Below are 16,452 nucleotides of genomic sequence, written 5' to 3'. Positions count from 1 at the left end.
ATTTTGTCGTCAGAGATCACTGTAACATTGTCTGTACTTCATTACAGCTTGGATCTACACGGTTACAAGTGTGTGTTTTGTTGTTGCAGGACTGTGAAGCAGGCATCGAGGAGTTCTTCAACAGTAAACTCTACATCATTGGCTACGTGGGCATTGGCATCGCCGGAGTCATGGTGAGTCTAGACCTGAGAATGTCAAGGACTTAGAAGTAGTACCACAGTTTTGGCATGTTTTCTGTTTTTCATTGGCCTAGCAGACTCACCATTAGATTCAGATTCAGATGAGATTCGGAATCACTTTATTGAATCTGAATTACTTCTCTAGACCAGTGGTTCCTTTTCAGGCCACAACCCCCCAAAACAAGCATAACATAACTCCACATACTATTATATATTACAGTTATTTAGATTCAAAATCGTCTAAATGTCCCTTTGAGATTCCGAAAAAAGAAAAAATGAGTTACCGGTACAAGTTTTATAGTAGTCTACTACTAAGATGCCTCAGGGTGACAAGCAATCTCATCTGGCCAGTGATGTATAACGGACCAGTTACCCATATATGGAGACCCCTGGTACCCATATATGGAGATCCATGTACTGTATATGGAGATGTACTGTGAGAGCCCAAACATGTGTACTCAGTTAGTCGTTATGTGAAAGTCCTATGATGTCTTTATGCCCATACAAGGGAGATCCCTGTCTGTAGAACCAGACACACAGATATGGGCTGTCTTGGCCTTCTGTCTTGGCCATATATGGATTATGTTAGCGTGGTATGTGCCCTCCATATTTGGGCATTCCCATATAAAGTCCTGTTAGTTATGGGCTCAATATTTATGACATCAGGGAACGCCATATATGGGCATAAAAGGTTAGTGTGACATCACAGTGAAGCGTGATGTCAGAGCTACAGACCCATTCTGTTAGAGTGTTTCCCCTGACATCACAGTGATGTCAGAGCATGATGTCAGAGCGGCGAACCCATAGACCGTAAAAAAGTGTACACTTCCAGACATCCAGACAGACATGTGCCGTTTCACATACTGAACTGTGACCTTCGGTCGCAATAATATTGATGCTGTTCTTACGTCTGTCATTCTCCATCCACCAGGTCATTGGGATGATCTTCAGCATGGTGCTGTGTTGTGCCATTCGCAACAGCAGAGAGGTCATCTAAAACCTCCACCCCTGATCCTCCACCTCTGAACCTTTGGACCCTTGACCTCCCTCCCAAAAAAAACACCCTGAAGCCTTGAGATCAAATTCCCAGCACCATTAACCTATTTCCAACCACCTAGAAGTGCAGGAAGCAAAACCACTATGGTGCTTTTTATCACTGACCAATTGAACCCTATTAGGCCAGTCAATCTCAGCCAAAAAAGGCCCAACACAAAAGAAATTGCAATAGTAATCATTCAGGGGTTTTTTATGATCCTTTGGGTCATCCAAATAACATATTAAAAGTTGTGAATTATATATTTAGTGAATCAAGGTAAATTCAGGGGGTTCGAGTTTGGGTCCACTTACTATACAGGAAAAAACACACAAAAAACATTCCTTGGGCTAAAAATTGACCCCATAAAACTGTGAAAAGTGATGACTCATCATTAAACCATAGTTTTGTGGGCCAGTTTTAGCCCAAGAAATGTTTTTCATGCAAAATAAATGCTTGCAATGGATTCAGAATCAAGAAAAACCCCTAGTTAGACCCTTCACATGTTACTTAAAGAAGATTTTTTGGGGGTCTTCTTTTCCTGTATAATAATTCAATGGACCCCCTAAATTTACCTTGATCCACTAAATATATAATTCACAACTTTTAATATGTTATTTGGATGACCCTAAGGATCATAAAAAACCCTTAATGATTACTATTGCAATTTCTTTTGGGTCAAACCACAGATTGACTGGACTATAGTAGCATACTTCAGATAACCAGAGTCCGCCAAGGGTCTACTTGGGCCCCTCTTTTTATTTTCGCCAAATGTTCGCCTGTTATGACATGCACAGGATAAGGACGACAGGGTTCATGTGGTTCAAGTAACACCAGCACACACGCATTATATTCTTATTTGCGAGGACACAGGCTCAACCTCTTCCTGTGTGGGTCTGCCATGTTGTTTTTCACTCCTCATATTTTCCTATTTTCCTCAAGAACACTTGAGCAACTATAGTGTACCACAACATTCCACCAAAATTCACATATCTCGCCCCACAGCGTGAGCATGGGCAATGTATTCATATAATATCAATATCGTGATATGAGATTTGATATCATCTGGTTGTCTTTTTCTGGTTTTAGTCACTTAAGCCCTATCTCACTTTATTTTCATTTATTATTTTCTTTCAAAAAACAGATATATTATCATCACAATATTATATTATCGTCACAATCGATATCAATGTATTTTGGCCCAAAATATCGTGATATTTCGCTTTGTCCATATCGACCAGCCCTTGTCCACAGGCAATCTCTCTCTTTCTTTCGTTCTCTCTCTCTGTGTCTCTGCCACTGGCCCTGCCAAAGTGCGATTGCTTGTAATCAAGGGCATTTGTTGTCCACTTCCAAACATCTTTTATTCACAAACCGTAGCCGCCCGTGTGAATATCTCCTCCGCATAGGCTTGACACTGACCCCTCCAACAGCGGCGTCTTTGGCTACGAGGGCAAGATGTTGTGCAAACATAGCCTGTAATACTCTGAGACCAAAGCAGCTGAAAGCGGCGGGTGCACAAACACATACCACAGATACACACACAGAAATATTATGCCATGTGACACCAAGACACCCCAAAAGCTGTCTGCAATCCAACAGAGACCCGATTGGTGGACGAGAGTGGCGAGAGCAGGATGTGGATATGTGTCATGCTCTCTCTCTCTCTCTCTCTCTCTCTCTCTCTCTCTCTCTCTCTCTCTCTCTCTCTCTCTCCATCATAATGTACATCCTCTCACTGTGTGTACAGTCAACACTGTCAGTTTCCTATAAGAACTGACGTTGGTGTCTGACCCCTATACAAGGCCTATTCGATCTGCCTCTGACTCGCTGCTTGGCACAGCAACCTATAACACATAACTCATACCCCACCACACCCCTTTATCTGTTATGTAAGAGAAGCACTCCCAGTTGGCTTTAGACAGTACTGTACATCCAGACCCAGATACATTTACAGACTGTATGTATAGAGACAGTCATCTGTCGTCATATGTCACGATTGTCACTGCCGTTAAAAGTCAGTGGCAACGGGCCTTTCTTCTGTCCTGTCCAAACTCGCATCTCTTTTAAACCACATGAACCCTAGCTAGCTTCCCTACATCAGAATAAGTGAACATTCAAAGAAAATACCAGATCTACAAGCTCCCAGTGCGATGCGTGCATGTAGATTGGCTATTTCCGCTATTTGTCAATTTGGTGTAGAGGGGGAAACAAAGAGAGGAACGGAGCCCTTGGAGGACCCTGGTCAATGAAGAATTTAGGAGTTAAGTGGTTTAAGTCAGTGAGAACTATTCCTGTGCCTTATCACTTACAGTAGATCACCCACAGATAAGTCTCACGGGCCTGGCTCAGAAGTGACACTGATGTCGCTTTCACCTCGTGAACTTACCGTTAGTGCCTGTTGAGTTCGGCTCATTTTCTGGGGCAACGTGCCAAGATCACACATGTCACACAGGTCTTCTTCTCTCAAAAAAGCGCCTGCAATGTAGTGCATTTGAAACTACATTGCAGTGCACATCATGGGGTGATCACTGCTTGCCCCCTGTGAATGGTTTTATTTTTATTTCTATTTTTGTTTATTTTGTTTTTATTTCATTGCCGAGTGAGGTCAGCAGACAAAGTGACGTGAGTGAGAGGAAAAAACCTGGGTGAAATCTGACAATCTTAACAGGCACTAACGGTACAGTAAATAGCAACTATCTGGCAAGTCCATTCAGATGGCGAAGTGCAGTGCTGTGTAGCAGCGCAGTCATCTCATTTGTTAAATTAGACCTACAGTACTGTACACTGACCAGAACAGAGCAAAGGGATGGAGACTTATTTCTGGAGCGGGTGGTCAGTCACCATCGGCCGTTGTCGAGTTGCACGGTCTATTCCTGGGGTCAGGAGTCAGGACTCCACTATGTAAATAAATATGTGTGCATTTTTGTAGTTGTGTACTATTTCTGTGGGCTGTAGTAAGTACTTAACATGCTGTGTGTGCGTGTGTGTGTGTGAGTGTGTAAGTGCATGGCATATGTGCATGGCATACGGATACGTGCACGTGTGTGTGTGTGTGTGTGTGTGTGTGTGTGTGTGTGTGTGTGTGTGTGTGTGTGTGTGTGTGTGTGTGTGTGTGTGTGTGTGTAGATGCAGGCTTGCAGTAGCTGTACAGTGTTGGTAGTTATGATCGTCGTTTTGTCGTAGTCAAAGCCGTTCCACACAGTTTTTCTTAATGTGCCTTTATTTTATAACAAGATAATTTTAAAAATACAGCCTGTCGGAAAGTATAGACTTCTTTGTAGCAAAAAAAAAACTAAAGATAAACAAAAGAACTCTGGAGGGTGAGTAGCTGTACATACCTGTATAGTTGGACTGCATTTTAAGTGCACAGCAAAAAGAAAAAGAGTGTTAGTTTAACTCTGTGAAAATGCACCCTTTTACTTTGTAGCACACATGGACGACTTGCCAATATTACTCGGGCATGTTAAGATTTTCTGACGATGCGTCTCATCTTGTCTCCTTTCTGCTGAGGGAAGGGAAGAGATAGAAGCATTTCCTGGACCAAGGCCCAGGTGACTCAATGTTGCATGCCAAAAAAGGGACGTGTTGCGTGCGACACCGTTGTATGGCAGAGAGATAAATTAAAATAGCTGTAAGTGATGTTTTTGCCTTAAAATATGTGTTCATTAGCTTCATATTCCCATAGCAGAGAGAAAACTTACAGGATAAACAAGTGAAATTGGAAGTGATTAAACTAATGAGTGGATTGAAATGGAACAGGAACACAAGCTGATTAATGATCTTTATGTGGTTCTCCCTCCTGATTTTGTAACCCATCTGAACATTTATTTTCTGTTTATATAGACCCATTTCTTGTTTACAAACATTGAGACTAAATGCACAGGTGACTGTATCGTAATCAATTCCCAACAATCCCCAACCCTGTTGTTTTGGGGAGCACTGGTTTCATTGGCTAATTTTGGTACCGACCTGCGCGCGCATCTAGGTTCTTATCAGTGTAACGTGGACCAGAAATGCATTAATTAAGAGCTGGAGAAATGGGAGACCTCAGTTACTGAACAAACACACTCTATAGCGATGATTATTGTTGTAATAGAGCTTTAACTTTTTGTTAAATGCAAAAATATCACTTACAGTATAGCTTTAAAGGTCCCATGTGATAATGTGATTTTGACCATTTACCAATTTATCATCGGGAATTGCTTTTACCTTTTGTCCTTTAGTATGATGTAGAAGAATGGAGGAGACCAAAGGTTTTTTTTGGCTGAGATGCATCCCATTTTGCCCAACACGAGGGCAGTGCTCAGAAGTGAACGTTGAACTACCAGTAGCTCAACGGTCATTTCAAAGCCTCTGTAGAATTGAGTGAAGGTGTTTGTAAGCTGAACTAGATAATGAATAGGTCAGTGGTTTCTCCTCAAAGGGATCTTTGGAGGCCAGCACTGATCCCAGTTCTGTTTACGACAAGTGACAAATCCACAGAGTTGGTACCGTGTTCCTCTGTTCAATTTGTTTTCAAGGAGAATGAGGTTATTTTGTACACTTAAAAAAAAAGAAAGTCTGTGTAACAGTTGAGTTGTTTGTTATTGATTGTGTGTTAATTTATTTTAATGGCATTCCAAGCTTCTCAGGAAGATAGATGTTTGACAACTAATAAAGTTTTTAAAGGTCAACATAGTCCATTGTGTGTTCTGTTTCATACCAGACATGTGCTGAGGGCCAGTTTCAGGCACGTGCTTGAGCCCCTTCCCTTTTATCTGTCTGTAAAAAGTGCCCTCTCCAAACCATGAATGCAATTTTATTTACTATGGTGAAAGAAATGCAAATGCCCTCTTTCCATGCCATACCTGAAGGCAGCATTCAAGAGAATTGCCTTGTCCAAACTCTTTATGTTGAAATAATTGCCCTCTCTGTGTAGAAATCCATGCCGTACACATCTCCAGTATTTACTTGATTATGCTTAGTTCAGTGTGGTATGAAGCACCGAAAATAGCCGACCTCCAAGCTCACAACGCGTCGAGCTGTGCCGCGTTGTGAGCTTGGAGGTCCGCTATTTTCGATATTTTCACCAAAAGGCCCTTTTCAAAATGTCAGCCCCTGCCTCTCTCTAACATTCTCTGCACGTCCCTGGTCAGTTTATTTTCACTTTGTGTAGTAAATAAACCTGTTGCTCCTGAAGCAGAGCTGACATCTGATCCACTGTTATATTAGAAGGCTTCACATGTTATTTATCAGCATTTAAAACAGCGACATCAATGCTGAGGTGAACTTGAACTCCCTTAGTCAGGATGAGCACCCACCACTCTGCCTTGGAAATGTGTGTACATGAGTGCACACACACACGTGCATGGCGCACAAATGCACTCACGCACGCACGCACGCACGCACGCACGCACGCACGCACGCACGCACGCACACACACACACACACACACACACACACACACACACACACATAAACAAACATAAACATCACCTATTTCCCATACTGAAATATCACCTTTTATGCTACATGGTAAGAAATATTGATAAAATCACAGACAGTTCAAAGAATAATTGTGAAGATTAACTATTCCTTCACAACAGTTAAGCCTGAAACGATGATCAATTATATTATTAAGTGGAAATAACTTTGCGGGTACCACTGACAATCAATTAGTGACTCATGCTGTGGGGCGAGAATGACTACATTTGTTTTACAGATTACAATGATTGAATCTTTTTCACTTTGACATTCAAATTGACTTCATTTCAATGTGTGAACACCTATCCCCACAGAAATGAGTCTTGATTGATGTATTAAATGATCACGTTATTGTGGTTACATTTTCGTGACTTTTACAGTTAATTCTCCAACAGTAGCTGCCCTCTTAAAACATAATAATGTATATATTTGTGTAGGAGGTATTTGCATCGTGACAAAATTCTCTGAGCAAACTTACTACTGAATGTGTCGCTATGGTTTATGTTTGTGCTTGAAGTTAGCCTATACATATGAATAGATTAACAGATATATTGCTGTAATGGGTCAACCTTTTTTACATGTTGAAATACATGTACCTGCACATTCTGCTGCTGCAGTTTATATGCCATGCCATCTGGGATTAGGTATAGGCTTCCACGTTCAGCTAGTATGAGGCGGTTTGTCAAAGTTTCACCTTTCTGTGTTTGAGCTTAGCAGACAGCTGCACGGGGCATGCATGCCACACAGCAGAGTAGGTTTACACCCACACTGCAGTACGTGCACTCTCACATATGCCTAAGCGTGGAGAGACATTGCAACGGCTTTAAATATTGCATCAGAAAATTGCCTCCATTGCCTATTACTCAACCAACAGGCTAGTCTCCAACAGGCCTACCTGTGAATACATGACTGCATGACTTACATAACACAGTGCCTGAGGACAGAAATGTTAATATTCCTGGATGTGTGTCATGGTACAGAAACTATATATAATTTAAATAAAACGACATCATAGCTGTTGGTTACATTTGTTTATTCAGCATTTATTTTAATATTTAAAAGTGCAAGTAAAACTCTTGCCGAGGGTCATTTTCTGCCATAGTGAGGAAACACCATCTCAGCTTCATTCTCGGAAGTTCCAGGTGTTTAATTTGTTGTAAAACAGATCAACAGATGTTATAGACCTGTTTATAGCTGCACACATATCCAATGTTAGAAGTTCACATCACTGCTTTTTTCCTCCACAATCACCAAATTCTGAAATATTTAGACTGACTTATTTGTTTTAATAAAATAAAATAAAATAAAAAATGTCACACTTCATGCTTAGATGCTTCAAGATTTTTCAGACACTGTACGCAACCCAGATACCCACCCTGGGTAACTGCTTAACTTCCACAATTAGTACAGTAATGTTTGTGTGATTACCAGTGTGTCGACAGTTGACAACAAAACTGGAATAAACACAGAACACCTGTCTGAAGAGAGGGTGCGTTTGAAAATACGCTCTGTTTTCTGCCATTGCAGGTGCTTGGGACAACCCAACTCTTTCACTCGGAGTCACTGCACTCCCAGAGAGCAACTCTGGGAGAATTTCCAAATGGCGATGTTCCGACCGCTCTGAATTTCCCAACAACCTGAGAGCATCTACAGTAGGGTGCGCTCCAACGCCAACACTCGCAAAGCATATTTCCATACGCACCCAAAGTGAACAAGAGTACTAATATGTGTTGTGTTTGGTCCCAAAAGCACGGCCCAAGAGAAGGTCTAATCCTCAATGGCAGTCGACTACCTCTTTAGCATGTCTTTCACTGACATGAAATGTGCTGGATGACTCGAGTGAAGCAGCAAACAGAGAATATTGGGGCATGATCATATACACGTTAATTCTCCACAACCATCGCCATAAGGTTTTAAAGGCCCTCTTCAGACCATGCCAGTGTTGATTATACAACGTTAACTTAGTGTATAATCAATAGTGTTTCAAAGACAACATTTCTATAAAACCTCATGAACCCTAGCAGCCCTAGTCACAGATTGTGAGCTTGTAGATCAGCTTTGTTCTGTGTAAAGAGAAAAAAGGATGTGTTGAACCCTGGCAGACCCCGGCCAACTAATTAGGCTAGACTATACTGTACTGTGTACATACTGTAGGGTTTAAGTTGCTATGGTAGGCCTCAATAGATACAGTATGATGCTGTATTTATAGACCTGGGTAACTATATGCATGGGGGAATAGGTGGAGTGAGGGGAACCAATTAAGAGCATGAACCCCCTAGAGACAGCATGCAACAATACAGTACTTATCATGTCTCTTCAAGCAAGCTAAGCAACAGCAATCTAGATAATACTGTAGGCTTTGACTAATTTGATTTACAATTAGTATTTTTTTATTTTTTACAAGCTTTGACTCCAACAATAAACAGTCAACAGTGGAGAGACCATACAGAACAAAACCAATGAAAAAGGAACCGTAGCATTAATTATACTGCCGCTTCAACAATTCTTTTGGTAACTCAACTCTCTGGACGTCCAGTTTGTTTAGGGGGGAAATAGTTTAGTCCTGTTGTTTTATTTTTATGAACCAGTCTAGCCTGCATAAATACATATTAATAAAAAGCAACAACATACTGTACAAAGAAATGGTAGGCTGCATCAATAGCCCAGTATTATACATATACATAATAACCCTTTAAAACAGGATTGGAGTTCTTTCGTGGCCTCTGCTGTCCTTTCGGATATGATATCTGTCCCCTTTCTCCTCTAACACTTGGTGATACCCACCATGGAGCGTTGCCAGGCTAGAAGGAGCAGCTGGAAGCGATCAGAGGTTAGGGATACCGTGAGAGCTAAGGGATATACAGGAGGGCTTAAGGGAGTGGAGATGGTTTGGGGTCTACATAGAATAGAGGAGTTTAACTCTGGACTCACCCTATCTATCCGAGAGGTTGGACAATCAGGTCCCTCATTGAGGGAAAATTAAGGGGAGCTTTCAAGGGGGAACGGACAGTTGTTATTCCCTTCCCTCTTTCCATCCAATAAGTTCCCTGACAAACCCACACGGACGAGTGAAGATTTCATCTCAGCCTGTCAAAATAAGTCAGCCAGACATGTGAAAGGCACCATTTGAATCATTTTTTAAAATGAAATGACATCTACCGCACACAGTACCTCCATGGTCCCCATTTTTCTGAGCACCTCCAACAATATGTTAGCAACAGAAGGGAGCTGCCGGACATCGGCGCAGCCCTGGGCGCCATAGCTGCCTGTGAACTAAGGATGAGGTGTAGAAGGACTACATGTATGTAAGCTTGTCTTAAGCAGAGTAGATGTTGCTAGGCGTGTATTCCAGCAGGAACTCCCCCACTCCCAGAGCGTAGACCACCTGGGCGATGCCAAAGAGAGGGGCAATAACCAGGGCCCTGCAGCTGGCTCCCTTCATGAAGGCGCCGGGACCCTCCTTCCTCATGATCTTACTGCAGGGGAGAAAAGGGTTAAACGGTTAGCAAACTATATATCATCATGTAAATAAATAAAACATGGTCAACTGGAACTTGTTAAAGGTTCAAGCACCTTTGAACCTTCTTTGTAGATGCAGCCATGCCATGGACCAAATATAGCTGATCTGGGTCTTATAATGCAGTGGTTCTCAACCTGTGGGTCAGGACCCCCAGGGGGGTCCCCACATTATTTTGGGGGGTCCCCAGATGATTACTGTGCAACATTGTTTTCTCTCTCAACAGTAAACAAACCAACATAAAGTTTAAGTGTATAGAGCATATCTGCACATTTCTAAAGTGACAATCTAAGGACTTTTTAATACCTCTAAAATGACAAATTAAACATTGGCCAAATTGTCAAATATTAGAGGCAGAAATTGTGAAAATAGCCGATCTACATGCTCACAACGCTTCCCAACGCGAGGCGTTGTGAGCATGTACAGTAGATCCGCTATTTTCACCATAGAACTGTGTTATACAAAATGTAATGCCTCAACTCTTAGTGATTGCAGGGTGGGGGGTCCCCAGTTAAAATATGATTATTTTGGGGGTCGCGGCCTGAAAAGGTTGAGAACCATGCACTGTTATAATGCATCGCATTGCAACGCATTGTGAGATTGTAGAGCTGCTGCTTTCGGTGTGTGTGTACGTGTGTGACACTGGCACGTCACAAACTACAGGTAAGCAATAAGCATAGTAACCTGGCTTTAGGTATTACCTGATGCAGTCCACCACTCCTTTGTACGTCTCCTCATTTGCCCCTTTTTTGAGGGATTGTAGCCTTGTCTTCACCACTGCACAACAGAAGAGGACAGAGCTTTAACTATAAGCACAAACTCAAGGGTAATGGTCTGGTATGTAACTGCAACTGGAACCGTTGGCTGCATGGATCTTGGTTTGAGCCGCTTACCGTCACATGGGCTGACGGCCACTGCGGCGGTGCACCCGGCCGCCAGGCCTGACAGGAAGGACCAATAGAAGGGCACGGCGGGGTCTTCAGCGGAGTGGCGACCCAGCTGCTGCAGGTGAGCGAACAGAGGGAAGTACACCACGGAGAATGGGATGTCCCTGGAAATGCAGACGATATACTTACATCAATTTCAAGCTCCCAATGATTGCAGTTTAGTGAGGGGATTAAGGGGAGCATATGCTAATTTCGTGCAATTTTGACTTAAAGCGCGAAATTTTGCACAGATGTAGCCCAGGGCTTGCTCTAATGATTTAGCTAGGGCACCCGAGTCTGCGACCTTCGGGGTCGCCACAGCGGCCAAATAAAGTTGGGCTCACATTGACTTTCTATACAGGAGGAACATACCCAGAATTACTTTTTTTTTCTGGGTATTTAAGGAGGATCTGAGGGGTCTAACTAGGGGTTTGTCATCATGCTGAATCCATTGCAGGCATTTGTTTTGCACATTCTGCAACATTCTGTGGGCTAGAAATGGCCTCAGAAAACAATACACGTATGGGTGCGTTTTTATGTTAGTCGGAGGCCTTAGGGTTTTTTTTTCTCGTGCTAATCAGTCTAAAAGTTCAAAATTTTGCACAGATGTAGCTCAGGGCATGCTCTAATGATTTAGCTAGGGCGCCCGAGTCTGCAACATTCGGGGTCGCCACAGCGGCCAAATCAAGTTGGGCTCCCATCGACTTTAGTGATGAAAAGTGATGAGTCATCACTTTTCAGAGTTTTGTTGGTGCTGTGGCGACCCCGAAGGTCGCAGACTCGGGCGCCCTAGCTAAATCATTAGAGCATGCCCTGAGCTACATCTGTGCAAAATTTTGAACTTTTAGACTGATTAGCACGAGAAAAAAAAACCCTAAGGCCTCCGACTAACATGAAAACGCACCCATACGTGTATTGTTTTCTGAGGCCATTTCTAGCCCACAGAATGTGTTTTGTGCAAAACAAATGCCTGCAATGGATTCAGCATGATGACAAACCCCTAGTTAGACCCCTCAGATCCTCCTTAAATACCCAGAAAAAAAAGTAATTCTGGGTATTTTCCTCCTGTATAGAAAGTCAATGTGAGCCCAACTTGATTTGGCCGCTGTGGCGACCCCGAAGGTCGCAGACTTGGGCGCCCTAGCTAAATCATTAGAGCAAGTCCTGGGCTACATCTGTGCAAAATTTCGCGCTTTAAGTCAAAATTGCACGAAATTAGCATTTGCTCCCTTTAATCCCCTCACTAGTTTCAGAATATAGTCAAATATAGTCATATTGTTATGACCCATAACAGTCATAAGAATAGAGAAAGAAACAAAGGCGAAATGGAAAATAATATCAAATATACATAAAAAGGTGTCTTTAAAAAAAGAAAGAAAAAGAATCAGGGAGAACATCAGTCAAGTAATCGACTCCTGCTGTATACAGCAGCAAGGATCACAGTTTCCTGTGCACGTAAATGGCATCACCATCAACAGTAGATCAAACATGTACATGAGTGGTAGTGCCAAAGCAGCAGCAATGGAGTGTATCTATAGTCATACTGTATATAGGCCTACACATGAAGTGGTAATGCCTGTGTGATGACCTGTGTCACCAAGATGCCTGCGTAGCAGAGTGGTAAAGCGAGGTCCTAAACGCCTAACATTGTTAAGGTATCTGATACCTTAGATAGTGTGGGTGCCAATGAGTGCAGCATCTGCTCAAGCAAGTGAGACAACTGCACACAAATAAGTGAGATGGTGGTCCTCTAATTAAAGCCTTTCTCACCTCATTAGTGTGGCTCCCAGTCCTCTGTAGAGTCCCGACACTCCCTTGGTCCTCAGGAGTTCCCTGGTGATCTGCGTGGCTGACACTCTCAGGACTTGGTTGGCGTTGTAGGAGCGACTGAGGACAGCGCTGGTTCCCCCCATCTTTAGAGCGGGCACCAAATTGGGCATCACCCTCTGCTGGGCCACTGGCGGAAAATACAGAGATGCAGTATACAGTATTTAGAGAACTACTAGTATTTAGTATGTCTGAGAACTGGAAGCTGCGGAGTAGTTATTGGATACAGGTGATATGTACAACTTGGTTACAAACCCTCAGAATTGGATTAAAGGAGCACTTAACACAATTTGCTTTCACCCTTATCTTCATATAATTGATCCTCACTGATGCTTCTGTCTATTCACCCTGTCTCAGAGGTTCAGATATCTGCCTAATACTAATTACATTCTCATTCATTCTGTTATTAATGCAAGAAGTAACGGTCCAGATGCTGAAATTGGTCACACGACCTTGGTACAGGGGTGAGAAACCAATCGTGCCATCTAGCAGCTGGTTCACGCCGAGTTGCGCCAACGTTTCGCTCAGAATAGCTGGCACTCGTCAGCACACACTTTTATCTAGTAAGCAAAGATTAGAGCACTTGGGGCCTTTACCGAAACAATCTCGACTTATTCTCAAACCTGAAATGAGTCAGAGGCCTGGCTTGTGGAATGCGATTGCCCAGTGGGACACTTTTGGTAAGATGAACTGGCGCTGCAGCTTCTATTTCTGCATGCTAACTTTCCAGGAAGAGAAAGGCGGTGGTTTCCATGAGCTTGGAATCCCCACCGATTATGTCATTATAGGCAGGTTTCTGAACACAGACCACGTCTCACACGCACAGCGAGTAGAAAGAAAAGGTAAGCCTACCGTCTAATTATTAGTATACTGTATGAACATGAGGTTGAAAATGGGTGATGATTTTAACAATCAGGAATTATTACTTTGCACTTTGCAGTCATTTGTGTTTGAATGCAAAAAGGTTGGCAGTTTAACATACATAGCCTGCCTGCATCCTGCAGCTGGATCTTCAGCATCTCCATGGGTGTGGTGATAATGACCTGGCACATTCCTGCACCGCAGCCCGCCAGCATTTCTTTGCCCACCGTCAGTCTGCCACTGAAATCATAGACACAGATGGGTTGTAAGTGTAAAACACAAGGCTGAGAAAAAGAAAAATAATTAACATAAATACTTGGTTACGTTTGTTCTCTCTTAGAGTTTCAAATGGACAGTGGTGGGATAAGAACTGACATGCTTTACTTAAGTGAAAGTATCAATACCATAATGTAGAAATATTATTTTACAAGTAAAAGTCTGGTGTTCAAAATGTACTTGCAAGTAGTAGTATTGCAAAAGTATTGGAATCAAAACATACTTAGAGAACTAAAAGTAAAAGTACTCAATATGCAATATGCCCCATTTCACAAGATTGTCATGTATAACAATCGTTTTAAAATAGCAGATCTCCAAGCAACGGCGACATGTTGTGAGCTTGATAGATATATTAACACTGGGGGTTTTACTGCATACAACTTGTTTCAATAACAGAATGTGTCCATTTTCACTGACCCATCTTTACTGAGCTGGTGACGGAAGAAGTCATTGGCCGCCAGTTTGATGGCCTTCTCAGGTGTTACCAAGGTGAGGTTTACAGCAGCTCCTGTAATAACAACACTAATGTTGACACAAGTAGTTGACAGCTTGACAGTCTAAAACATTTATTTTTATTTGTATAAAGCACTAAATGTCACGGCCTGCATTTCTGTGCCTTATTTTGAATTGTATTTCAGTAACTTATTTTGTTGAGTGTTCTTGAGTTTATGGTATTTTATTTTGTAGTAATGTGATTCTTGTCTACCGTTGTTGTTGTTGCCTGTGTTGTGTTGTCTTGTCTCACCCACCTTGTGATTATGGTTCATCTTGTTCACCTATATGTCCTGTTAGCCCCAGCCTATCCTGTGTTTGATTGCCATTTGAGTTGTACCTGTGTCATAGTTTCCCTGATAGGCCTATGTTTATTACGGTGTAGACTTATGTTTGTTTCAGTGTCTACTGTCTAGTGAGCGCCTACCTAATTAGGCCTACCTAATTGTGTGCCTGTTTTCGAACTTTGAAATCCCCTAACACCAAGTGCTGTGTACAACATAATGTAACTGTCTTGTATTACGCAGCAACTTCTGTCGTTGTTTCGTGGGATACACGGAGCACCAGAAGTGCAGAACAGTGAGTGATTTCCTGGTTTCAAGATGACGCGCGTTGGCTGATTGGCTGACTGGAGTAACTTGTGAATGGGAGTATACGTTTTGTGAATGAAGTGACGGGAGAATTACGTTGCATCAGGGGGCGGACCGCCTTTGTGGCAACAGAAAGAACAGGGAATTATAGGTCTTAAATACTTAAAGCTGTACTGTGGAAGCTGCTCAACTAGTGGTCAGTAGCGGTATTGCTTTTTTCGTCAGGAGTCGCCGCGGGCCGCGAGCACCTCCGCCTCGCCGATACGATTCCGTAGAGCCGTCTCCCATCATTTTTAGACCAGGATTGAGGGAGTAGCAAGCAAGATTCCTTCACCAATGTAAACACAGTTGCTGAGGGAAGCTACTTCCTTTAGAGACAGCAAGACTCGCTGTGATTGGCCGGTGGTGTATGATCGGCGCTGTGATTGGCCGGTAGTGTATCATGTGGGAGATGACATCATTTTGCCGGGAAATTCTCCCCCCCTCACAACTCATAGAAAACATATAAAGAGAAGGCTTCAGAAGCTGAAAATAACAGAGTGGGGGTTCTAAAACTTTAGCGATTTAACAGTTAGGACAATTTTAAGATTTGTTTTATAAAAAAAGTTACATGGTATAACTTTAATTAACACCGTTATTTTTGGGGAAATGTAACTGGTAACGATCCTACTAAATTGCAGAAGTAACTTGTTAAGTCACTCGGTTACAGCAAAACCTAACAGCGCTACGTAACGTTGTCAGTTATAGCGCCGTTACACCCAACACTGCTCCTATCTATTATAAATATCTATGTGCATGTGAAACATGATTAATTAATAGTTTGGGCTTTTATATACAGAGGCGTCGTCTTTTGGCAAGCCCCCACATGCAGGCCATATGAGCAAACACAACACACACGCCGCACATAGCTTTAGGCCTACAGTGGCATTCATTCACAGCACATAACAAACAATTTAACACAGAATTATAGGAGCCCAACCCACGAGACTAGTGTGACTTCTGATCCTAACTGCGTCCCACACGTTGGAGCACACACATCAAACGAGGGCCATTCCATTGTGTTCATGTCAAGTGCCTTTCATACCCACTTGGCCTACATGCTGTGGCATGTTTCAGACACAAGGATTAAGTTTGTTGGGCGCATAAGTGATTGCACCACAGTTCTGCCTGTTATACAAAGAGCGGGTTTATCTCGGGTCCCCATCACTCCAGCAAGTGAGAGACAATTTTGCAAAGGCAATTACCCTGATAAGTGGATGGCTGCATGTATAGGCTACCGTGTGAA

General features: G+C 42.6%; 2 protein-coding genes across 2 annotated transcripts in view; one reads left to right on the top strand and one right to left on the bottom strand.

Annotated features, from left to right (window-relative positions):
- Positions 1-1,176, top strand: part of tspan2b (tetraspanin 2b) — a gene marked incomplete at both ends in the record, with an annotated part of 57,925 nt that extends 56,749 nt beyond the window's left edge. The window contains 2 exons of the mRNA XM_080733324.1: positions 90-173; positions 1,111-1,176. Coding sequence (XP_080589450.1) covers positions 90-173; positions 1,111-1,176 — 150 coding nt within the window. The remainder of the gene's footprint in view (positions 1-89; positions 174-1,110) is intronic.
- An 8,818-nt stretch (positions 1,177-9,994) lies between these two features.
- LOC308292000 (mitochondrial glutamate carrier 1-like) overlaps positions 9,995-16,452 on the bottom strand; it is a gene marked incomplete at both ends in the record, with an annotated part of 8,801 nt that continues 2,343 nt past the window's right edge. Inside the window, 6 exons of the mRNA XM_080734191.1 lie at positions 9,995-10,154; positions 10,897-10,972; positions 11,089-11,246; positions 12,892-13,078; positions 13,931-14,049; positions 14,503-14,593. Coding sequence (XP_080590317.1) covers positions 9,995-10,154; positions 10,897-10,972; positions 11,089-11,246; positions 12,892-13,078; positions 13,931-14,049; positions 14,503-14,593 — 791 coding nt within the window. The remainder of the gene's footprint in view (positions 10,155-10,896; positions 10,973-11,088; positions 11,247-12,891; positions 13,079-13,930; positions 14,050-14,502; positions 14,594-16,452) is intronic.

This window comes from Nannobrachium achirus (genome assembly GCF_963921795.1).
Source record: "Nannobrachium achirus genome assembly, chromosome: 9".
Classification (NCBI taxonomy): domain Eukaryota; kingdom Metazoa; phylum Chordata; class Actinopteri; order Myctophiformes; family Myctophidae; genus Nannobrachium; species Nannobrachium achirus.
This window is presented reverse-complemented; position numbering and strand designations above follow the sequence as displayed.